The 25817-nt window shown below is 38.4% G+C and overlaps 1 protein-coding gene across 3 annotated transcripts in view; it reads left to right on the forward strand.

The window, feature by feature from the left end:
• The window catches only part of SLCO5A1 (solute carrier organic anion transporter family member 5A1), a gene marked incomplete at its 3' end in the record, with an annotated part of 119519 nt that overhangs the window by 45161 nt on the left and 48541 nt on the right, over nucleotides 1-25817 (forward strand). For 2 of the 3 annotated variants that reach the window (XM_082674912.1, XM_082674914.1), the window contains exons 2-4: nucleotides 709-841; nucleotides 5703-5920; nucleotides 22667-22831. In XM_082674912.1, the coding sequence (XP_082531038.1) occupies nucleotides 709-841; nucleotides 5703-5920; nucleotides 22667-22831 (516 nt within the window). The remainder of the gene's footprint in view (nucleotides 1-708; nucleotides 842-5702; nucleotides 5921-22666; nucleotides 22832-25817) is intronic. The other variant, XM_082674913.1, reaches the window with a different exon arrangement.

Here is a 25817-nt window from a genome sequence, read left to right on the forward strand (position 1 = left end):
AAGCCATATAAACAAATGACAGTGCATCTGTTGTTGTCATTTTTCCTATAAGCCCATTTTGATGGCCGCATTTTTTTGGACAGAATGACAACCTTTCTGATCTACTGACAGTAACCCTTTGGACATGTGCTTTAAAATTTTTTCAAATTCAGCTGTGCGTTAGTGCTTTCCATTTGAACTGTCTCACTCATGCCATTTAAGGAGATTTATTAACCTTTAAGTAGTATTCCTCATTTAACAATAAACCAAACACATTGTGAGGTCTTCTTTGATTCTCAAGTGGTGATTTGAAAATATTAGTGCTTTGAGGGGGCTGAATCCAGCTTCATGGCAAAACTGGCCTCGAGTTCCCTCAGCCCGTTAGCATCTTCTAGCTGGGATGAGGGACATCTACTCTTTTCTTATCTTGAGACTACCTGTTAGCCTCTCTTGGTTATCCAGTGACTGCCTTAATAACTAGCCCCGGTCTGTACTTTCAGAAGTAACCAAAGAAGTTCTGATGTTCTAAGAGGACAACAGGGAACAGTTAAATAAAGGACATGGTTTGAAACCCAAATGTCAACATAGACAGGATCTCTAAAGTTCTCTGTTTTTGGAAGTTGTTAACTGGATTTAACTGTGACATATGCATGGTATGACTGAAATTAGACAACTACTGAAACAAATGACACGATGTTATATTTCACATTTCCCCTTCTGTCTTCTCAGCCATCATGTATGTCATGGGAGCACTTGGTCCTGCAGTGGGATATTTATTAGGTGGACTTCTTATTGGTTTTTACGTTGATCCCAGAAGTCCCATTCACCTTAATCAGGATGACCCTCGTTTCATTGGAAACTGGTAAGAATCGTTTATTAAATCTTTCATTTCACTTGGTATTGTTATAGAGTAATAGTCCCCTTGTAGTTAAAATAAGAATTTCCCCAATGGGAAGATGAAAAATAGCTAAACGTCACCTAGGAGGGGTTGGCAGGCAGGATAATAATCCCCAAAGATATCCTTGTCCTAATTCCCAGAACCTATGAATGTGTTACCTTCACATGGCAGAAGGGATTTTGCTGATGTGAATAAGTTTAGGCTCTTGGGATGGGGAGATTATCCTGGATGATCCGAGTGGGTCCAGTGTAATTACAAGGGTCCTTATAAGGGAAAGAGAGAGGCAGGAGGGTCAGAGTAAGAGAGGGAGATTTGATGATTGGAGCAGAGGTTGGAGTGATGTGCCTCAAAGATGGAGGAAGAGACCATGAGCTAAGGAATGCAGGTGGATTGCAGAAGCTTTTCCCCCAGAGCCTCCAGAAGGAATGCAGTCCTGCCGACCCAGTTTTTACTTCTGACCTCCAGAACTCTAAGATGATACATTTGTGTTGTCTTAAGCCGTGCCGCCTGTGGTGATCTGTTATCACGGCAATAGGAAACTAACACAGAGGAGTTGGGAACATCCGTTTAATCCATATTCTTTAGGTTTGGGATGGCTGGTTTCTTCATAGCAGAGTGAAGGAAAAGGCGAACGCGGCTACGTCGGAACTTTCCTGTGTACTTTAATCGTAGCTTTCATTTTCTTTCCTGTGCCTTTAAAAAAATATTTTCTGCCACTTCCTTATTATATTTGTGTTTCCGCTTTGTCCTTCTCCACTGCCCAGGACTCTAGCCCTGCGTTTCCACTGTCCCACTCTTAGTGAATCTTTTCACTCGGTAATAGTTCCTTCCCCTGGGTGTGCTGGGGATGTAGCCACTCTCTCACTTGCTAGCCTTGAATTGTCTTGCTAAATAAGTAAGCTTAGGATTTAGAATGAGAACTCCAACTTTGGATGATAGGTTACTTATCCCTGTCTCCAAGGGCTGCATTTGAATTCTTCCCAATTCTCATCTTGAACATAAGGAGTTATTTCTTCATGATTGCAAACACTCACTCAAAGTATCGGCATCTCAAATTCATTAAACATGGATTGGTAATAGGCATACATTGATAAGAAATTTTCATTTTAGAACAGAATTTCATTAATTAGAAACTAGTGTCAAGTAATTACTTTCTAAAGAGTTTCTTAGACTACTTGTGTTCTCTCTGTGTTTCATTATAATTTAATAACCTCATAACTTGAGCTGTGTGAGAATAATGTTTAACACTATTTTCTAAGCAGTTAATAAATATTAATTACATGATAGAACACTTGTTATTTTTATAAGTAAATACTCTTTGAAGGTGGAAGTGCTAAGATCTAGATGAGCCTAGCCTGGTAGAATTTTCAAATCATGCAAAAGGGAGCGTTCCCTTGTCAGCAGTAGGGGCATGACACAGGAATTTTAAGTTCTTGATCAATAGTGAAATTTTTGGCCTCTACTGTTTGCTTTGCAGTTCTGAAGTAATTCAGAGTAAAGATTTTTTAAAAAGTTCTCAGAAAACTAGATTATTAAAATGTATCTGTGAACATCCCATGTACAATCTGTGTTCTGTATAGATTTCCATGAGAAGAGCATGGCAATAAGGGAACGTCTGGAAGGAGAAGGCAAGGAGGACAGCTCAGGGGCAAGGAGAAGGCAAGGAAGCAGGAGCTTTAAGATTACAAGTGCTTTATGCTGTTTTCTAAAAGTTTTCTAGTAGACATCAACCCAGTTGGTAGCAAAGTAGAACAATTGAGTGCAGACCCTGAAGCCACACTCCCCTGGTTTTAAATCCCAGTCTGCCACCTAGTAACTGTGTGACCTTGGGGAAGTTACTTAACTTCCCTGGGCCTCGGGGGGTTTTTTAAATCCATAAAATGGAAATAGTGGCAGTACCTACTTGATAGGGTTGTTGTGAGGAATAAATGAGTCTATGTATGTGGAGCTCTAAGCAGTTCTTCCTACATAATGTATGTTACCTATTATTCAGTCCTTTCAATTTAATCAATGTTCAAGTAGTTTTATTCCTTTTAATGGCTCAGTATTCTACAAATGATAAAAGTTGTCAGTATAGAAATGTATACTAGGGAGTCTCTTTGAAAATGAATTTTGTTTATTGAGTAGCTCTGTCTGTAACAGACTTCTACCTTGAACAAAGACAGTTATTTGATACAGTGTTAGTTTCTATGGTGCCTAGTGGCAATGCTAGGTTTTTTGGGAAATGTATGCTGGAAGAGCGAAGGAAGGAATGAGTGAATAATGCTAATATTGATTGGGTGCTGTGTGTCAAGCATTATTCTAAGAGCTTTACCAACATTTTCATTGAAGCCTTATAACAACCACATGTAGTCACTAAGAGTGTGCCCATTTTGCAGATGAGATATTGATGGTCAGCGACTTGAACACCTTGCCCAAAGTCTCAGAGTCAGTGGGAGCTGGACAAGACGTTGAGTCCAGGGTGGAGGTTTTAGTCAATGTACTTAACTGTCCTCCCTTCATGAATAGTCTCTGAGTAATGGTTCATGAAAGGGAGTCAGGAGCCCTGGCTTTTCAATTTTAGCTCTTCCTGATGCATCCTTTTCCAACATGTAATGCACACTTCCTTGCCTTACTTAGCTTTTCTCAACGTCCTCTTTAGCACCACCATTATATCATGTGTTAACTTCGATGTTACTGGAGACCGATTTGCTCTGCTTAGAAATGTCCCTAAACATTTTTTTAATCTTTTTGTCTATTCACTATAATTCTTTCCCTTCTTCTGTTATTTTCTCCCTTTGGGGTACTCTGAGTGTATCTTTAATGTTTGCATATAATTTTAAGTCAATGGCTCTGGGTGGAAGTGGGAGCCCTGAGTGCAGATCTACGGAAAAAACAAAACTAGCTACCATGGATTTATTGTTGCTTTGGGGGCAGGCATTTTATTAGGTCTTATACATTGTCTTATTAATTTTGATGACCCCCCCCAAAAAAAGTTATTATTACTTCCCTTTCAGACGAGAAAGTCTGTTCAGAAAAGCAAACTAATTTCCCCAGGATCTTAGAGCTAGTAAGTGGGAAAGACAGGATAAAAACCCAGGTCAGTCTGAAGCCACAACTCAAGAATTGCCCCTTATAGTCTGCTGCCTGCCCTCCTCTGGAGAGAGCATGAGAGGTCCGGGAAACTAAGGGGTTCAGGGGACTTGAATGCAGAGGTTGCAGAAAGAAATTCAAGAAAGATAACGGCAGGGCTGGGTTAGCAAAGTCCTCGTGTGCGGCCAAGTACAAAAAGGGCCAGATATTATCATAGCTATGTCCCTGCCGACAGATGGCTCTGTTTTTAAAACACCTATCTCATTCAATTTATTTATTTAGGAAATGTTTTGAGTACCTAACCTGTGTTAGGCACTGGGTTCGTGATTAAATACTGAATCCTTGAGATGGCTGGAAGTCTGCCCTGAGCAGTCTTCTAAAAATAAACCCTTTTTCTGATTGCTTTAATATCTTAATTGGATATAACGTTAAGTATCTTTGAAAATAGCACACTGGATGGTCTGTGTTCTTACTGCATTATATTCAACATGAATTCTTAGAATGCTGTTTGCGTTCTGATAACAATGGATGGGAAAGTATTGATACAGAGGCCAGAATCTGAGCGTTTATGAACTTGGAAACTTGGAGGACAGAGTTTGGAGTTGAGGAATCCTAGTTGCAAAGTTAGTGACCCTGTTAGGCAGGACCAGGGACCTCTATTTGCTAAGAAAAGGTTGAAAGGGAACTGAAAACTTGCCCTTGGGGAATTATGCAGGCAAGAAAGCCCAAGGCCTTAACACAGGTTCTAATACAGGACTAGAATGAGAGATCTACTCTGTATTTACTTCCTAGTTCCCTCGGCGTGGCAACCTCAGATGAGTCTAAAGACAGAATCTCGCTTCTGCATAGCTCAAGTTCCACTTCTCAAGTTCCAGATCAGTGCTACTCAAAGTGTGGTCCCCGGCCACTGCTGCCCACCAACAGTTACTGGTCTGTGACAGAACATGGGCTGAAGTTGAGAGTAAATGTTGAGAAACTTAAAAAAAATTCTTGACAGAGGAATTTTGTGTCTGACACATTGATTTCCCTTCTGAATTTTTATAACATTCATCTTCTATACCACATGATCTAACAATTGTGTACATTCTTGCATTTCTTGGAATTGCTTGGAATCATTTCTTATATCTTTAGCTCGCTTACAAGCAGATTGTAAATTCTTGAAGGCAAAGATTGAGTGTAAATGTCTTCAGCTCTGCTCATACTTGGTTAAGTTTGGGAAGGCCAGCTAGGAAGGGTTAATACATTCTTAAGTGCTTGCAGAAAAATATTTGAATGCCATCAGCAATTTGAAATACACTTCATACCAGATATTAATGGTTTTCTTCTAAGAAAAAAGTGTCCATATTGGTCCAGAAAGCATGCTATAGACTCTATATTATTCTTCTCTTCAAATTATGGGCTATTGATTTATTATAAGATGCACACTGTCGTAGGACTAACAATGTTAATTAGCAGAACTAACATATATGTGCTCAAAAATACTTGAATTGAATGAAATTCTAGTCAGGCTGCTGAATGTAATAGTCATTATAATACTAGTATAATTACTGGGTAGATTTCTCATTTATACCACAGAAAGGGAGGATTCTGTAGTATATTTTCTTAAGTTGTCTAACTTCTTACTGCTGTACACCCGATGAAGGTAAAAAGTTTTCTCTGGAGAAATTTATCACCACAAACTTCTACTTTGCTAATTTGTTCACACTCATAATACCAAAGCCATAAATGCTATTCACATTTCCCAATTTTTTAGGTGGAGTGGATTCCTCCTTTGTGCCATTGCAATGTTTCTTGTGATATTCCCAATGTTTACTTTTCCAAAAAAGCTTCCTCCTCGACACAAGAAAAAGAGAAAGAAAAAATACTCTGCTGATGTTGCGGGTGACGATGACGTTATGAAGGAGAAAACAAACAATTGTGAAGAAGTGGACAAAAAAGTTTCTTCTATAGGATTTGGAAAGGATGCCAGAGGTAAGGTATATCTTTTGAATAAGTACGTGCATGGCATTTCAGATCAGTGCTACTCAAAGTCTGGTCCCCGGCCACTGCTGCCCACCAGCAGTTACTGGTCTGTGACGGAATATGGGCTGAAATTGAGAGTAAATGTTGAGAAGCTTAAAAAAAATTTTTGACAGAGTAATTATGGGTCTGTCGAATCTAATAACAACAATAATAAATTGGGCTTCAATTTTGTATGTTTTAAATTTTTCATTTTCTAGTAATTCCTCTTTAACGTATCTTGCAAAAGTATCAGTAACGATAGACTAGAAATAATCATTAAAAAATAGTCCTTCGTCACAGATAGCTTGAGAAGCACTGATTTAGAATCTAAAGGTGAAGGCTTCTTACCGTAATTAGAGACGTCTGATTTTTAGAATAATTATTGCATTATACAATGGATGGTTTGTCTCAGGGAACCGTGGGTTTGATAGTGTGGCCTGATCCTTACATAAATATAAAACTTACCCCTAGGAAAGGATCTTGTTCAACAGTGGCTCTGTCAAAGCTTGAAAGTGGCCATGGAGAAGGGCAACCAGGGGATGGGTCTCCAAACCCAGCATAAAAACGTCCAGAGGGTTTCAGTGATGTGTACTGGTCTGTTTTTTCATTCTTATCTCTCTTAAAAATAATGACTTTATTAGAGCCAGATTAGGCAATCTCAAATCTAAACAACTTAATCTTAACCAAGCCATTTTTGTTCCATATTCAATACCTCTGTTGAATGGCAATGAATCCCTTTATTCCAAGAAACCTGTAACACTACATTCCCATGAGTTCCTGCCTATTTCTTGAATCCTCTGAATTGATTTTTCTAACTTATGAAGCATAATATTTATCAAGTGCTTACATCAGTTAAGGTTGTTTTAGGGTAAATTTACCCAGGCACATTATCATCTCACTTTGACTATGTACACAGTAAAGACGAAGAGGAACCTTTCAGGCCTAGAAGGAAGTTACTAATATATTATGGAACTGTCCCTGCAGCCTAAGAATGGTTAGATTGGACTATTTTTAAAGACTATATTTGTTCAAAGCAGTGAAGTGACATTTCATTGGAAATGCTTCTTCCCAGTTAAGTTTTAGATTTGCCTTTCCCGCTCCCTCCTCATTATTTTGGGACAATGTGTACTTTTGGAACGGCCAAAATTACCTCTTCTGCTCTCATAACATAAAAGATTCTCTGGATGGTAGCTCTTACCCTGTGGACCAGTCCATCATTTTTCGTGGATGCATGATGGACCATAATACTACCAAGGGAGTGACTTGTTTTTTTTTAAACAACCCAGTTGAGAGCAAAGTTGATGTTAAAAAATTCACAACATAGGAATAGACTAAGAGTTTTACTTTACAGAGAATATAAAGTAGACTCAAGGGGGGAAATAAAGGCTAAGCTAAAATGGTATATTTTATAGCTGAGAGGTAGATGGCTCGAATGTGGAATATATGCTCTGTTGGATAGCAGAGAAAAGGGAGAGCAAGACTGATATGAAATACCAACAGCGGACACAACCGTTGATGGGAATGAAGTCCTTGGAGGAGCCAGGGTAGACAATGATTTCAGTGCCCCATCTGTACTGTGAGACCTTCCCGTTGTCAAGGTGGAGGACCTCCTGAAGGCCTGTGGGTCTTCTTTGGCCTGAAGGTCTTCTCTGTAGTCTGGGAAAGTGCTTGACTCCTGCACGCTTCAAGTGCCAAAGAATTAACATCCTGGCCTCCCACCCCTAAAGCTATCTTAACCAATGGCCGATCAACATCCCAGCTCCACCCCCTCATGGGTGAGACCATCCTGAGGTATGTTTCTACATCCTTTGTAAGCCACCCTTCCTTCCTGTGCATCACGTCCACACTCCCATCCAGTGTTTCCTGAATCGCCCAAATCAACTGTTTGGCCTTGAATCCTTAACTCAACTCCTGCTTTTAGGGGAAAGCTCACTTAGGCAGGCAGGTTCAAAAGTGGTAAAAGCCATCATGGGATTTGAAAATTATTTTTCAGAATTGAACCTATGTACTGTTTTATTGGATGTCTTCTTGTACTGCTAAGGATTGTGCTTCTCCATCTTTTCTATGTTCAGTTTGATGGTTCAGGATATTTTCTTTCAGAGGAAAGAATAAGAGGAGTCTTTTGACAGTGATGGGTAGTTGGTTTATAAAATCCATTTTCATTCTGGTTTTCTCGTCAGTATTTCTGATAGATTCTCAACTTTTTCACTCTATGCCTTAATTATGATGACGGATCTTACTTCGGCAGTGAACCTTCCTGATTAGGACGCAGAGCTGGTTTATTTTATTACTTCTTCTTGCACTGGATTCTCTATTTGTATCTAGACCTGGAACTTCCAGAGACACTTTCTTTTGTTAGAAAGGAATCCTGTTCAAATGGGAATATAAAGTGAAAATGTTTTGCTAAAAATTATTCAAGTGATATTGATGACATTGGAATAATGTTCAAATACAATATTTAAAATTAATTCATAGATATCTTGCACATTTTGGTTTCTAATACCGTCACCTATAGGAAATAGCAGTCTAATATTTAATCTGATTTTCAAAAAACTCAGTTAAATCTCTGGGAATCATTCCATCACTGACATAATTTGTATTCCAAAGCTGAGATTCATTATTTAGGTCTTGAATGAAAGAGTTGTTGCTAAGATTTCATTTTGAGTTAAATCTGAGTTTGATTCGCAGATCTTCTTTTTCCTTGTCCTGTTTTTTGGAGTAAGGCTCCTTTTAGTCTTTACTTTATATTTGAAATCTGTACATCAATATTAGCTTCTTCAAAGAGAAGGTGGAAAGGTGGCCAAGTTAGTATTTTTTTAGTTCCTAAAAACAAAAATGATTTAGGCCATACAGAATGGTGCTCCTTGAGAAGTTTTACTGCAGAGAACGCAAGAAGAAAATACACTACACTTTCTACCCTCTGCCTGCACATTTTAATGATAGACATTGGGAAAATCTGACTCAGTGTTTCTAGATTCTTATTATAAATTATGCAGGAATAAGACATTTAAAACACCACAAAGGAGAAAGTAGAATTTTTAGTGTGTCTGCATCACCATCCCATAAAGAAAATAGCACTGATTGCTTCAACATCTTACCCATAAAAATAAACAGCTAAAATATTTAAGTGGATCAATTTTCCTGAGGTTTGAGGTCCAGCATTTTAAAAGTCTTCTGACTTTACCTGGACATTTTCCTAAATAGAAAGCTTTTGGTAGCAGTTAATCGTAAGAAGATGTTTATTTTTGTGTCCACTTTTAACCTTTTAAGCTTCATTTCTTGGCATTATTAATTAACATAAAGTACAACAGACTTTCTCTGCTAGACTTTTGTTTGTGTTCAAGTAGAATATATTTATCATCCTAAGTAAAATAGCTACTTCGAGGTGATGCACTGATTTAAAGAGGCTATTGGAAGTTATAGAGGATTGATCACTAGAGGGTGATGTCATCATTTAATTCAATGACTGTTCACTCTGTAGAAGCTGCTGTACTCCAAGCTGTGGCAGATCGGAAGATGAGTGAGCCATGGTTTGCCCTCAGAGAGCTTATAGTCCATTGAGGGAGACAGGACAAGTACAGATGGAAATATGCTAATGGCCAAAAAGGAAGATGGTGTGAGAGTCAGAGGCAGGCGAGGGAACATCTAGTTGAGGGATCAGGAAAGGTTTCATGGAGGAGGTGGGATTTGTGATGGACCTTGGAAGACTGGGAGAATGTCAGTAGGTGGAGGTGGGATGGTGTGGGTATTCCAGTCAGAGAGAGCAAAGGCAAGAAGGTCAGACTGGGGTGATGTATTTGAAAATGCTGAGCGAGTGTATTGTGGTTGGTGTGTTGGATGTGCATGGTGGAAGCCTGGGACGTAAGGTTGGGAGGGTAAGGTGGGACCATATTGTGCATAGAGAGTTCTAACCTTAACTGAGTTTGGCCCAAATGGGCAGTGGGGAGGTTTGAGCAGCCTTTGGCAAGCACTCTGTTAGGTAGATTAGGGAGGGAAGGGAGTGGAATGGAAGGAGGGCACCCAGCTAGAAAGCTACCGACAGAGCCCGAGAGAGGTGATGATGGCTTTGCTTAGTACAGATGGAAAGGACAGTAGCATGCTAAATTGATTTTTTTTTTGGCCACGCCGGGATGGGATCTTAGCTCCCTGACCAGGATCTAACCCATGCCCCCTGCAGTGGAAACGCAGAGCCCTAACCACTGGACCGCCAGGGAATTCCCTCCTTGTCCCCTTTCAGTTGCTTTCAACTCTCCAGCCAGAAGGATCCTGTTGAAATGCCACTCCTCTGCTTAAAACTTCTGTGGTCTCCCAGTCTAACCCCTGGTTACCTGCCTGCCCCCATATCCTTCTTGCAATCCCATTTGTTCATTCTACTTCAACCACATTGGGCTCATCACTGGTCCTCAAATCTGCCAGCACACTCTCACCTCAGGGCCTTTGCACTTGCCATTCCCGTGTGGTGAACGCTCTCTCCCACATCCTCTCGCTTCCTTCAGGGTATTTTTCAAATGGTCCCTTTTCAATGAGGCCTTGCTTGGCCACCATATTTAAAAATTTCTACCTTCCTCTCCGAAGCTTATCTCTTTCTCTCCTTTATTTTTCTCCTTAGCACTCATCACTATGTAGTATACTATGTATTTTACTTATCTTATTTATAGTCTCAGTAATGAGAAAGTAAGCTCCATGAAGGCAAGGAATTTTTGTCCGTCACGTTCCCTGATAAATCCCCACCATCTAGTAGATACTCAGTAAATATTTGAAGAATGAATTATTGAATGATGAGGCGGGAAGGAAGAGGTTGTGTTTATAGAATGTGGCAACTGCTATGGGAATGATGGGGAGGGAGGTACCAAAGTCGGGTTCAGGGTTTCAACCTCAGATGATGGAGAGAGGAATAGAGGGGCAGGGGGAATAAATTCTGAATTTGAGTTGCCTAAGAACAAAGAACCATCGCATGTGGTTCTTTGCTAGGTGTTTTAAAAACTAGTATAGCATGGAATATGTTAGAGGCAATACTTGACTCAGCAAAGAGAGATCACCAAAAGCCACGTGCCTGGGACATGCCATCTTAGCCTCTTGTGTTTTGCCTTTGCTCTTTTGCTGAATTGCACTTTAGCTTTAGGTTTGCAGCCTATATTGAAAGCTGTTGCGTGAATTCCCCATATTTGCCATAAGAGCATTGCTCAGTGTCCTTTATATAAAACCCTATTTCTTGAGAACAGAGTGCTCACACTTAGCCTACCTAGGAAGCACCACGGGGGCTTCTGAAAACCCAGAGTGCTGGACCCCAGCCCAGAGTGTCTGATTCAGGAAGCCTGAGGTGTGGCCTGAGAATATGCATTTTAACAAGTTCCCAGGTGATACTGATGCTGGTGGTCCAAGGACAACACTGTGAGAATCGCTGCTCTAGGACACAGTTAAGAAAAGCATTGTTTTCCACAAGGAAATTAGAATGTTTCTGCTAGTGATGATTATACAACTTTCTGCTTTGGTGGCCAGGAAACTGAGGGTCAAATTTGAAGCCCAGGAAGAATCTCATAGAAATATTTAATTCTTTTCTCTGGCTTTGATGTTCTGCTCTATTTACATCATCTCTATGTCTTTCTTTTCAAGGAAATATGATGAATTTCTTTTTCTTTTTTTAATTGAAGTATTGATATAGTTGATTTACATATTACATTAGTTTTGTGTGTGCAATATAGTGATTCAATATCTTTATAGATTATACTCCATTTAAAGTTATTACAAAATAATAGCTATATTTCCCTGTGCTGCATAATATATCCTTGTTGCTTATTTATTATATGCACAGTAGTTTGTATCTCTTCATCCCATATACCTATTTTGCCCCTGCCCCCTTTCCTATTCCCGCTGGTAACCAGTGGTTTGTCCTCTGTATCTGCGGGTCTGTTTCTGTTTTGCTATATGCATTTTTTTGTTTTACTCTTTAGATTCCACATATAAGTGATTACAGAGTATTTGCTTTTCTCCCTCTGACTTATTTTACTAAGAATACCCTCTAGGTCCATCCATGTTGTTGCAAGTGGCAGAATCTCATTCTTTTTCATGGCTGAGTAATGTTCCATTGTAAACATATGCCACATCTTCTTTATCCATTCATCTCATCTTCTCTATATCTATTTCTTTGTTTCATTTCTCTTTTACATTTATTTTGTTGTACCTTCAGCTTAAGAGGCAAAATGTAGATGGTAACAGGCATGGCAAAGAATTGCTAAAAAAGAAAACACTTTTCAAATACTCAGTGCAAACTAACTGTGGGACTACTACTCATCAGAGTAGTATCTACTTAGAAATATATATAAATACGCATTAGATTTAAACAAGCAGGATTGTACTGTGGCCAGTAACCACTAATAATGTATTCTGGGCCCAGTGGCTGCCGTTTCTGTCCACTGTCCGCAGGTAAGTGGTTCAGGAGCTCTGTGTGCTCACCCAGAGGTGACTGTGGTGTGCCAGGGTCATCCAGTTCCTTCTGCTCTTTTATTGGCAAACAGGAAATGCCATTTGTCAGTATGCTGTGGGGTGGGGGAAGAAACTGGAATACTTTAATGGGGACTTGTGATGGGAGAGCCCAGGGACATCATTAGTTCCAAAGAAAATGGGCAGGAAATGGGGGCACTTGGGGTCCTGTGTTGTCCATGTTACATACGAAGAGCAACTTTGGTTTTGCTTTTACAGGAAGACGTGACTAAAAATAGTTTGATGCTCCTTTGTAATAGGCATGGTAAAGTTGTATCTGCTACATGTCCATGAAATATACAGGAGGGTGCAAGATTTACAGGCCATAAAGGAGGTTATTGAGGTTTTCACTGCATGGTATGGTATGTTTCCACCAGCTTTTTGATGCATCTGAAGGCTTAAAAGTATATAAATAATAAGAACTAAAAGATTGGAGATAAAGGAAATTTCATGGAGAGATGTTAAAGAAAGTGATTCCAGGATTTTAATTTATGGAGGTGACTGAGTGATGGTATGGAGAGGTCAATGCCATTGAAAGAAGAATTTATGACTTACATTTCCCAGGAGAAGGGGGCACACCATGCCATACGGGGCCACAGGGGAAGCACCAGGTTCTGGTCAGGAAACGAAAGACAGGAGTGAGGGGAAAGCCAAGGGCAGAGCCCTTATTGGGGTTTCCATGGGAAAGACAAGGCAGGACAGAGTATCAGCTTACCACTGGCTAGTCTGAGTGATTCCAGCCGACTCTGGGCTGTAGGGCTGCTTTCTAGTTGTCTGGGTGGCTTAGGGCAGGGAAGATACTGGCTTGGCGTGTGAGAGTTAGATAACAAGGTGGTGGATCATATAAACTCAGGATTGGTTGGTTTCCGTATAAAAGATGTGCTCCCAGCTGAGCCCTTGCTATATCTAAGCACTGGTAGTCCAGTCTCTCTCCAGCCAGCAAGCTTTTTAAGATGTCAAAACATTATAAAATACAGGGAAAAAGTGATTAATAGAAAGCTGATGGGGAAAAAAGAAGCTTCTGTATTACAGCCAGAGGTACACTCTTACCTGGCCCGATTCCACTATAATTATTATATGGAGCTCCCACTGCCTTTCTTTCCACCACTTCCCCTCTCCCCATCCTCTGGAGGGCCTTTCCCAAGCCCTCGAGGCTGAGGCTTGGGTTCAGCCCTGTATTTTGGCATCATGTTATTTTATAAAGATCTCCACATTCTACATAACAATGACCCCCCACTCTGGTGCTTCCATTTTTACCCATGGTCTCCTTGTCTTTGCCCAATGGGAATTCTGTGCCTGGTTTGACTTAGTTCACTTAAGCCACCTTTCTTTGCTTGTTCTGTTGATATTTCCCTCAAATTTTACTTTGATTTAAGAAATTGGCATTACCTAAGACTTTCAGGAAAGGACTAGACTGGTTCCCAAGTATCATTCTAATTATTGAGATAGATGGCTGGCAATGTCTATCTCAAGAAAATTTCTCTTTCTTTGCTTCTTTTCCTCTTTCACAAATATCTTTATTAAGCAACTACTACAGGATGAAGAATTCAGGATACATATATGAAAAGTTACAGTCCTTGCCTCAAAGGGAGCTAGAAAGGAAAATAAGCATAATAAAATGTAAGTCTTAAAATGGAGGTATATACCTTCTGAGGAAGTTGAAGAAAAAGGAAGAAGGAATTCCTAAGTTAGTGGCCTGAGTCAGGGAAGACTTCTCTAGGAGGATGACATATTGCTGCATCCTTTTAAATTAGAAGTTTTTTTGGGGGGGGGGGGGGTGGAATATAAAAGCAATGCATGTTCATGGTTGAAAATTTAGAAAGTATTTAAAAATATAAAAAATAAAATAAAGGTGAATTCCAACCTCATCCCTGAACATAAATGATTAAATTTTTTTATAATAAAAAAGTATATTTTGAAACTGGACAGAGGTGGTGATTGCATACCATTGTGAATGTACTAAATATCACTGAATTGTTGACTTTAAAATAGTTAAATTTATGTTATGTGAACTTCACCTCAAAAAATTATTTTTAAAAAGGTGTTTATTCTAATTTAAACATAAGGAAAATAAACTGAATGGGCACTAAACTTCAGATAAATCCTTTTTTTTTTCCCCACAAGAAGAGATATTATTTCCAAAAATATCTGTGTCAGAAAAATTATAAAAAGTATTAATATGGATCAGTATGTTTGATTGGTACTTAATGTTTATAATTTATACCTGGCTCTAAATGTAAGTTTCCAGGTAATAAAATCTAGTCAACAACTTTATAGTAATAATAATTCATCTGCTTTGTATAATAATAAACCAAACACTACCCCTCATCCCACTCTCAGTTTAAATTAAAAACATGCTATACTCCAATAAGAATTAAAAAAAAAATAAATAAAAGTAACCACCGCCTCCCCAAATCCATAGAACCATACATGAACAGAAAAGTTAATTTTATTAATTGCTAATTTATTTTTTAAAAATGGATGACTGGGACTTCCCTGGTGGCACAGTGGTTAAGAATCTGCCTGCCAATGCCGGGGACACGGGTTCAATCCCTGGTCTGGGAAGACCCCACATGCCACGGAGCAACTCAGCCCGTGCACCACAACTACTGAGCCTGCGTGATGCAACTACTGAAGCCCACGCCTGAAGAGCCCATGCTCCACAACAAGAGAAGCCACCACAGTGAGAAGCCCGCGCACCACACGGAAGAGTAGCCTCTGCTCGCCACAACTAGAGAAAGCCTGCATGCAGCAACGAAGACCCAACATGGCCAAAAATAAATTTAAAAATTTAAGATAAATAAAAAAATATTAAAAAATGGATGACAAAAGAACAAGATTGAAAGCTTATGTCTACTTTAAAAGGGCTTTGTAGAAGAACTTAAAGTGGATGTGGAAATAAGATATCAGCAGGTAAAAACAAATACAAACAACATATCGTGGGGAAGGAATTTTCTTGCAACCAGAAAAATATCAGAAAATAAATGGAAAGTTAAAAAATATGCTAGAGCAGAAGCAAGAAGAACTACAATCCTGCAGCCTGTGGAACAAAAACCACATTCACAGAAAGAAAGACAAGATGAAAAGGCAGAGGGCTATGTACCAGATGAAGGAACAAGATAAAACCCCAGAAAAACAACTAAATGAAGTGGAGATAGGCAACCTTCCAGAAAAAGAATTCAGAAAAATGATAGTGAAGATGATCCAGGACCTCAGAAAAAGAATGGAGGCAAAGATCGAGAAGATGCAAGAAATGTTTAACAAAGACCTAGAAGAATTAAAGAACAAACAAACAGAGATGAACAATACAATGACTGAAATGAAAACTACACTAGAAGGAATCAATAGCAGAATAACTGAGGCAGAAGAACGGATAAGTGACCTGGAAGACAGAATGGTGGAATTCACTGTGGCAGAAGAGAATAAAGAAGAAAGAATGAAAAGAAATGAAGACAGCCTAAGAGACCTCTGGGACAACATTAAATGCAGCAACATTCGAATTATAGGGGTGCCAGAAGGAGAAGAGAGAGAGAAAGGACCCAAGAAAATATTTGAAGAGATTATAGTTAAAAACTTCCCTAACATGGGAAAGGAAATAGCCACGCAAGTCCAGGAAGTGCAGAGAGTCCCATACAGGATAAACCCAAGGAGAAACATGCCGAGACACATAGTAATCAAATTGGCAAAAATTAAAGACAAAGAAAAATTATTAAAAGCAGCAAGGGAAAAACAACAAATAACAACCAAGGGAACTCCCATAAGGTTAACAGCTGATTTCTCAGCAGAAACTCTACAAGCCAGAAGGGAGTGGCATGATATACCTAAAGTGATGAAAGGGAAGAACCTACAATGAAGATTACTCTACCCAGCAAGGATCTCATTCAGATTTGATGGAGAAATCAAAAGCTTTACAGACAAGCAAAAGCTAAGAGAATTCAGCACCACCAAACCACCTCTACAACAAATGCTAAAGGAACTTCTCTAAGTGGGAAACACAAGAGAAGAAAAGGACCTACAAAAACAAACCCAAAACAATTAAGAAAATGGTAATGGGAACATACATATCAATAATTACCCTAAACGTGAATGGATTAAATGCTCCAACCAAAAGACACAGGCCTGCTGAATGGATACAAAAACAAGACCCATATGTATGCTGTCTACAAGAGACCCACTTCAGACCTAGGGACACATTCAGACTGAAAGTGAGGGGATGGAAAAAGATATTCCATGCAAATGGAAATCAAAAGAAAGCTGGAGTAGCAATACTCATATCAGATAAAATAGACTTTAAAATAAAGAATGTTGCAAGAGACAAAGAAGGACACTACATAATGATCAGGGGATCAATCCAAGAGGAAGATATAACAGTTTTAAATATATATGCACCCAACATAGGAGCACCTCAATACATAAGGCAACTGCTAACAGCTATAAAATAGGAAATCGACAGTAACACAATAATAGTGGGAGACTTTAACACCTCACTTACACCAATGGACAGATCATCCAAAATGAAAATAAATAAGGAAACAGAAGCTTTAAATGACACAATAGACCAGATAGATTTAATTGATATTTATAGGACATTCCATCCAAAAACAGCAGATTACACTTTCTTCTCAAGTGCGCACAGAACACTCTCCAGGATAGATCACATCTTGGGTCACAAATCAAGCGTCAGTAAATTTAAGAAAATTGAAATCATATCAATCATCTTTTCTGACCAAAATGCTATGAGATTAGAAATGAATTACAGGGAAAAAACCGTAAAAAACACAAACACATGGAGGCTAAACAATACATTTCTAAATAACCAAGAGATCACTGAAGAAATCAAAGAGGAAATCAAAAAATGCCTAGAGACAAATGACAATGAAACACGACTATCCAAACTTATGGGATGCAGCAAAAGCAGTTCTAAGACGGAAGTTTATAGCTATACAAGCCTACCTCAAGAAACAAGAAAAATCTCAAATAAACAATTAACCTTACACCTAAAGGAACTAGAGAAAGAAGAACAAACAAAACCCAAAGTTAGCAGAAGGAAAGAAATCATAAAGATCAGAGCAGAAATAAATGAAAAAGGAACAAAGAAAACAATAACAAAGATCAATAAAACTAAAAGCTTGTTCTTTCAGAAGATAAACAAAATTGCTAAACCATTAGCCAGACTCATCAAGAAAAAGAGGGAGAGGACTCAAATCAATAAAATTAGAAATGAAAAAGAAGTTACAACAGACACCGCAGAAATACAAAGCATCTTAAGAGACTGCTACAAGCAACTCTATGCCAATAAAATGGACCACCTGGAAGAAATGGACAAATTCTTAGAAAGGTATAAGCTTCCAAGACTGAACCAGGAAGAAATAGAAAATACGAACAGACCAATCACAAGCAATGAAATTGAAACTGTGATTAAAAATCTTCCAACAAACAAAAGTCCAGGACCACATAGCTTCACAGGTGAATTCTATCAAACATTTAGAGAAGAGCTAACACCCATCCTTCTCAAACTCTTCCAAAAATTGCAGAGGAAGGCACACTCCCAAACTCATTCTGTGAGGCCACCATCACCCTGATACCAAAACCAGACAAAGATACTACAAAAAAAGAAAATTACAGACCAATATCACTGATGAATATAGATGCAAAAATCCTCAACAAAATACAAACAGAATCCAACAACACATTAAAAGGATCATACACCATGACCAGGTGAGATTTATCCCAGGGATGCAAGGATTCTTCAATGTATGCAAATCAATCAATGTGATACCATATTAACATATTAACCATATTAACAAATTGAAGAAGAAAAACCATATGGTCATCTCAATGAATGCAGAAAAAGCTTTTGACAAAATTCAACACCCATTTAAAAGCTCTCCAGAAAGTGGGCATAGAGGGAACCTACCTCAACATAATAAAGGCCATATATGACAAACCCACAGCAAACATCATTCTCAATGGTGAAAAACTGAAAACATTTCCTCTAAGATCAGGAAAAAGACAAGGATGTCCACTCTCACCACCATTATTCAACATAGTTTTGGAAGTCCTAGCCACGGCAATCAGAGAAGAAAAAGAAATAAAAGGAATACAAATTGGAAAAGAAGAAATAAAACTGTCACTGTTTGCAGATGACATGATACTATACATAGAGAATCCTAACGATGCCACCAGAAAACTACTAGAGCTAATCAATGAATTTGGTAAAGTAGCAGGATACAAAATTAATGCACAAAGGTCTCTTGCATTTCTATATACGAATGATGAAAAATCTAAAAGAGAAATTAAGGAAACACTCCCATTTACCATTGCAACAAAAAAGAATAAAATACCTAGGTATAAACCTACCTAGGGAGACAAAAGACCTGTATGCAGAAAACTATAAGACACTGATGAAAGAAATTAAAGATGATACCAACAGATGGAGAGATATATCATGTTCTTGGATTGGTAGAATCAATATTGTGAAAATGACTATACTATCCAAAGCAATCTACAGATTCAATGCAATCCCTATCAAATTACCAATGGCATTTTTTATTTAGAATTAGAACAAAAAATCTTAAAATGTGTATGGAGACACAAAGGACCCCGAATAGCCAAAGCAGTCTTGAGGGAAAAAAAACGGAGCTGGAGGAATCAGACTCCCTGACTTCAGACTATACTATAAAGCTACAGTAATCAAGACAATATGGTACTGGCACAAAAACAGAAACATAAATCAATGGAACAAGATAGAGAAACCCCAGAGATAAACCCATGCACCTATGGTCAACTAATCTATGACAAAGGAGGCAAGGATATACAATGGAGAAAAGACAGTCTCTTCAATAAGTGGTGCTGGGAAAACTGGACAGCTACATGTAAAAGAATGAAATTAGAACACTCCCTAACACCATACACAAAAATAAACCCAAAATGGATTAGAGACCTAAAGGTAAGACCGGACACTATAAAACTCTTAGAGGAAAACATAGGAAGAACACTCTTTGACATAAATCACAGCAAGATCTTTTTTGATCCATCTCCTAGAGTAATGGAAATAAAACCAAAAACAAACAAATGGGACCTAATGAAACTTAAATGTTTTGCACAGCAAATGAAACCATAGACAAGATGAAAAGACAACCCTCAGAATGGGAGAAAATATTTGCAAACGAATCAACGGACAAAGGATTAATCTCCAAAATATATAAACAGCTCATGCAGCTCAATATTAAAAAAGCAAACAACCCAATCCAAAAATGGGCAGAAGACCTAAATAGACATTTCTCCAAAGAAGACATACAGATGGCCAAGAAGCACATGAAAATCTGCTGAACATCACTAATTATTAGAGAAATGCAAATGAAAACTACAATGAAGTATCACCTCACACTAGTTAGAATGGGCATCATCAGAAAATCTACAAACAACAAATGCTGGAGAGGGTGTGGAGAAAAGGGAACCCTCTTCCACTGTTGGTGGGAATGTAAATTGATACAGCCACTATGGAGAACAATATGGAGGTTCCTTAAAAAACTAAAAATAGAATTACCATATGGTCCAGCAATCCCACCACTGGGCTTATACCCAGAGAAAACCATAATTCAAAAAGACACATGCACCCCAGTGTAAAGAGTGCTGCACCCCAATTGCAGCACTCTTTACAATAGCCAGGTCATGGAAGCAACCTAAATGCCTGTTGACAGACGAATGGATAAAGAAGATGTGGTACATATATACAATGGAATATTACTCAGCCATAAAAAGCAACAAAATTGGGTCATTTGTTGAGATGTGGATGGATCTAGAGACTGTCATACAGAGTGAAGTAAATCAGAAAGAGAAAAACAAATATCGTATATTAACTCATATATGTGGAACCTAGAAAAATCTTACAGATGAACTGGTTTGCAGGGCATAAATTGAGATATAGATGTAGAGAACAAATGTATGGAGACCAAGGGGGGAAAGCAGCGGAGGGAGGTGGTGGTGGTTTGATGAATTGGGAGATTGGGATTGACATGTATACACTGATGTGTATAAAATTGATGACTAATAAGAACCTGCTGTATAAAAAATATATACATATGCTAAAACAAATTAGCATATAGATATCATTCATAATTATGAGTTTGAATCTTGAAGAACATGTCAAATTATGCTGTGGATTTCCAGTAATATCAGTTAATACATCGGAAATATTCAAAGCTCTATCGCTTAAAAAGGCAATGGCCCAATTATCTGAAAAATTCAAGCATACAAACTACATCTCTCCCAGATAGGCTGCATAAAGCCAATATTGTATATCTCTTCCTTGTTCTTTTGTTCACATTTAAATTTTTCTTTTAATGGGATTTTTAGTTTATAATCTTATCTACATCCCTTTAGGATTCTTTAGCTTTAAAGAGCCCCACTTTAAAAAAGATGATCTATTTGGTCCTTCACATTTTTCTGTGGTTTTGGTAAGTCCACCACCACATGGACTACCCTGAATTTGATGACATAGGCTTCCTTAATACCTAACTCTCTCCCCAGGAGGAAATCAGGCATCCTTGGAACAGACTTCATTTTCACATAAGTATATGGATATTGTTTTAGTACAAATTAAAAAATGTTAATAAATAAATACATTCCAGGAATATTTTTTGAGTGCCCACTGAATGTCAGATCTGTGCCAGGAGCTGGGCATACAAAGATGTACCAAGGTCCTGCCTTCATGGCATTTACATTCTCTTGAAAGAAGCAGATGGGAAAACATGTGCAGCTACAAAAGAACTGATGAGCATAGATGGACAGGAACAGCGTGTGGTGGGAGCACAGAGAAGGAACACTTCCATCTGTCTGGAGGGGCTGTGACAGCTTCCTCCAGGAGGGGATTAATCTCGACACTCAGTGGATGAGCTTGACATTTGCCGATCGGATTTGTGGGGAATACAGTTAATAGCACAGAGTTAAGAGAGACCCTGTTGTAGCATAAGGGCGTAACTGTTCTGATAACTGAGAGACTGTACGTGTCAGAAGTAATGCAGCTTACCTTTTCCATGAAGATATGTAAAGATCACACATGTGAGTTAATTCACATTACAAAATGCAAACTATACAAAAGTATATACACAAGAATCTTTTTTTATTTCTCTTTCCCAATCTTACTCCCATTCACAGCATTTCTTGGCATTATATATATTGAAGTGTATACCTTCTACCATATATAAATCCATTGTTTTAGCTTGTTTTTTACCTAAATATTATATATATATCTATGCACACAGGCATATATATATTTCTGCAGCAGCTTGCTTTATTCATTAACAAAAATATTTCTTGGAGTTCCTTTCATGCTAGTACCTAAAGCTCCATTTCATTTTTAACGACTACATAGTATTTCATTACAAGGCTGTGGCATAATTTATGTAAACGTTTCCCATTGATGGACATCTATGTTTTCCCCCTAAATTTTTGCTCTTATAAATAACGCTGTAATGAAAATGCACACACATCTTGAAGCATATATATGGCAAGTTCTGTGGAATAAATGCCTAGATTCAAAAATGGGACTTTTCTCTCTTCCTTGAGAGGTGGCTGGATAGGTACGGAGCCCGTACCCCTGGGCTGTCGGGCTCCTTTGGAGATCATTTCTGTTTGTTCCCCAAACCAAAGTCCCTGGGAGTGTCTGACCTGGTGGCCTTATCCCTTATGCCTTTTTAGCTGCATTATTTCCTGTTTCATAATGAGGCTGGAAGAACAGATGTCCCATATCATGTACCAATTCCTCTGCTGTGGGTGTCAGGCCAGAGAGCTGGCATCTCAGAAGTGCGCCTACTCAGGGAAGTGTTAGTTGGGTGAAGTGGAAGCTATAATTTAGGACTATATTGCATGTACTTTATACATTTAGTAGACTTCAGGGTCTTAACAAAGAATACCATTATTTCAGTCAATAAAAAATGCAAATCATTTATTTTAAGCAGTTTTTGAAACAGGAGTCATAGGTTTGGGGTATTTCTTATAAGGATATTTGTGTATGGGTATGTTTTTAGATTCTTTATTAAATTTCCTTATCCTAGTTGAAAAATTAAAAAAAATCCCAAATCTATTTAATAAAGGGGATGAGTTCTAATCAGTCATCAATTTTTCCTATATTGCTGAATGGCTATTTCCAGTTCATTTCAAAAGCAATTCAATTTTCTTTTCTTCTCCATCCCTTGTTTATAACATTCATTTGTCATTTTTGTCATTTTATAGACCTACCAAGAGCAGCTGTCAGGATCTTAAGCAACATGACATTCCTTTTTGTGAGTTTGTCATACACAGCTGAGAGTGCCATTGTAACTGCTTTCATTACCTTCATTCCCAAGTTCATCGAGTCACAGTTTGGTATTCCAGCTTCCAATGCCAGCATCTACACTGGTAAGGCACTGCCGTTAGAACTCCTTGAAACCATGATCATTTTTGACCACTAAACTAAAATGCAATGAGTAAAGAGAAAGTTCGTTCTAACATCAAGGTGTTAAATTCAAGTTCATGAACAGCAACCTTCCCCCACCTCAGATTTTAGGAGGAGGAAGTCTTTGAATGTTTTCTCTTCAATTCAGATTGTACTGAAGTGTAACATTTTCACCAACTGTGTTTTGGAAAAGGGAGAACTTTGCATATTTGTGTTTTTACGGTTCTCAGTTCAAAAGAATGAAATGGGAAAACTTAAATCTGAATAAATCTTTGCATGGTCAGACATGAGTCTGAAAGTGTTAAATTTTAAAAAATTCATGGTCTGAAATATAGATCATTTTCATGGATTTTCCATTCATAAATGTGAACACGTTTTAACTGCATTACTGGAGGTGCTTGAAGTTAGAAAGGCAATCTATGACTTTTGTTTTCGATGATGTTTTATGTTGGTACATAGACCCATAATACTTTGTGCTCAAATCTTTTTTTTTCCATAGTAAATTGGGTGCTCAGAAATGTGGGAACATGAATTCTCAGATATTGGGATTTTCAGTGTATTATATCATGTAATATCCTGGATGTTCCCTTAGGGATTTCAAAGATGGTCAAATGTATCTACCTAAGGCTCAATTTATTAATAAGGTAGATTTAAGCGGTTAAGTGGAGAATTACAAGAGCTTTTGCAATGGCCAGCTCCCACTTTTCTCCTTCACTTCCACATTCAAACCCAGCAAGCTTGGATTATCTGAAAATTAGCGGACAAAATTATATTATTGTATAGAAAGAGAAGTCGAACTATTTGGGTAATCATTTTGTTCTCTATTTCATTTTGCCCATAAAAATACATACATATTGGGTTGTGGGTCCATGATAGCAAATCTTTTTATAAAGAGTATACTGCTATGGACATTTTAATTGTCACCTATAAATCTGTTTTTTTCTGTTGGTTTTAAATAATATATGTTTTACTTATATTAAGGTAAAATTTACAGATTATAATTACATTAATTATTAATTAATGTAATTAATTAATTACATTATAATTTGGTTGTCAGAAATCCTGAACATCCTATTTTTTGTTTAATTCTTACACTAACCTTTGTTGAGCAACAATTCTTGGACAGGGTAACCACGAGTTGTCTTGTTGTTAGATCTGAAGCCATGTAACTGTCAGATGTGGTCTCAGTATTTCCCACAATAAGTTTCAATATTAGAGGTGTTACTGGAAAGAAGGTTCATAGTCAAATAAATTAGGGGCTTGCTGAGTTAAACAAAATAGTACAGAGTCCTTTGCTGCTGGACTTTTCATAACCCTTAATATACCAATGGGCATTGTGAAACTCCCAAAGGAAAGTTCAAAGTACAGTCTCTCCTAAATTTATTTGACCATGAAATCTGATTTCTTTAAGGCATTCTTTCTCATGAATAGTGTTCTTCAGGACACACATCAGTCCAGCCTGTGTGTCCCTGTTCCAGCCAGGCTAGGGAGGAGATCCTTCTGGATCATCCCATTTCCCTCCAGATGCACCATTTGGACCTCGAGAGTTACCAGGCTGTGGTCCAGTGCTGAGCTGGGTAGGAATTGATGCGTATTGAACCCATATTGACCAAGGCCATCTCTTAATTACTGGTTGAGGCAGAGGCTAGATAGACAACTTTCTGTGGACCTGGGGTCTTTGGCTGCAGAGTTCCACAGTGAAGTGCTCAAGGCAGTGGTCCCTGAGTGTGGCCTTCTTGGTGAAGAGGGTAAACGATTGAATAAAACTAAATCACGGAATTTGTTCATCCCACGTTCCAACATCCGGGTTAAAAAGCAGCAGTATCACACAGTGCCAATGCCATTCTGGTTTTGTCATCAGCAGCTTTTTTTGTTTTTGATCATTGCCAATGCTATTTATACAATGTTTGGTAGTCTTTGGTGTTTTGATAAAAAGGCCTTTCATTTCCAGCTCACGTACTTTTTCCTTCCTTTCCAGACAGATAACAAATAGTAATAGTCAAGAGATACTCAGACTGATTAAGAGTAGAGAGTGGCCTGTCATATTGCGGTAAAATTAAACAGGGATGACGCTTCTTTTTAAAACTTACCTCGATTTTTTGAATTTGTATCAATTGAATCCTTCTTACTCTCTAAGCAGAGACTTGTATTTTTTAAGGACTTATTTAATTTAATTTTTTGTATTTAAACCCCGTTCCATGCACATAAGTGACATGGAGAATTAAGAAGTGTATCTGAAGATGAATTTGAAAATAGTTTAAATTTCTCCTCTGACAAAGTTTTCGAGTTAAAGTTCTTTCTTCATTTAAAAAAATTACCTGACCCTCCATAACAGTTTGCTTGTGTTGTGTTACATGGTAGAGATGAAGCTCCGTACATGTATCGAAGATGGGCCTTTGCTCACTCGCCCTCTCTCATAGCCATTGAATACCGACTCCGGGCATGGCGCTGTGCCGTGTGTGTGTGGTGTGTGTGTGTTGTGTGTTGCCTGTGTGGTGTGTGTATTGTGTGTGTGTTGAGTGTTGTGTGTGTTGTGTTGTGTTGTGTGTGTGGTGTGTGTGTGGTGTGTGTGTGTCGTGTGTGTGTGTTGCCTGTGTGTTGTGTGTGTTGTGTGTGTGTTGTGGTGTGTGTGTGTTGTGTGTGTGCTGTGTGTGTGTGTTGTGTGTGTGTGTTTGTGTGTGTGTGTATGTAGGCAGGTGGACACGGGGCGGGGCAGATATAAAGGCTCAAACCTGGACCTTAAGGTGCTTACAGATCTAAGAGGAGAGAGCTTACAAAATAAGTTTAGAAAAAGCTGTTTAAATAAATGAATGGAAACTGTGCGCTACAGAGATTATTTTGGCCGGCGGCGTGGCGGTGTGGCGGTGTTGAGCTGCGTGTCATGGCGGAAATGGCTTTTAACCAGGCTTTTAAGGAGAAGTAGAATTGGACCGTTTGGAGTCTGGAGGA

This window comes from Grampus griseus, assembly GCF_964374135.1.
Source record: "Grampus griseus genome assembly, chromosome: 17".
NCBI classification, from domain to species: Eukaryota; Metazoa; Chordata; class Mammalia; order Artiodactyla; family Delphinidae; genus Grampus; species Grampus griseus.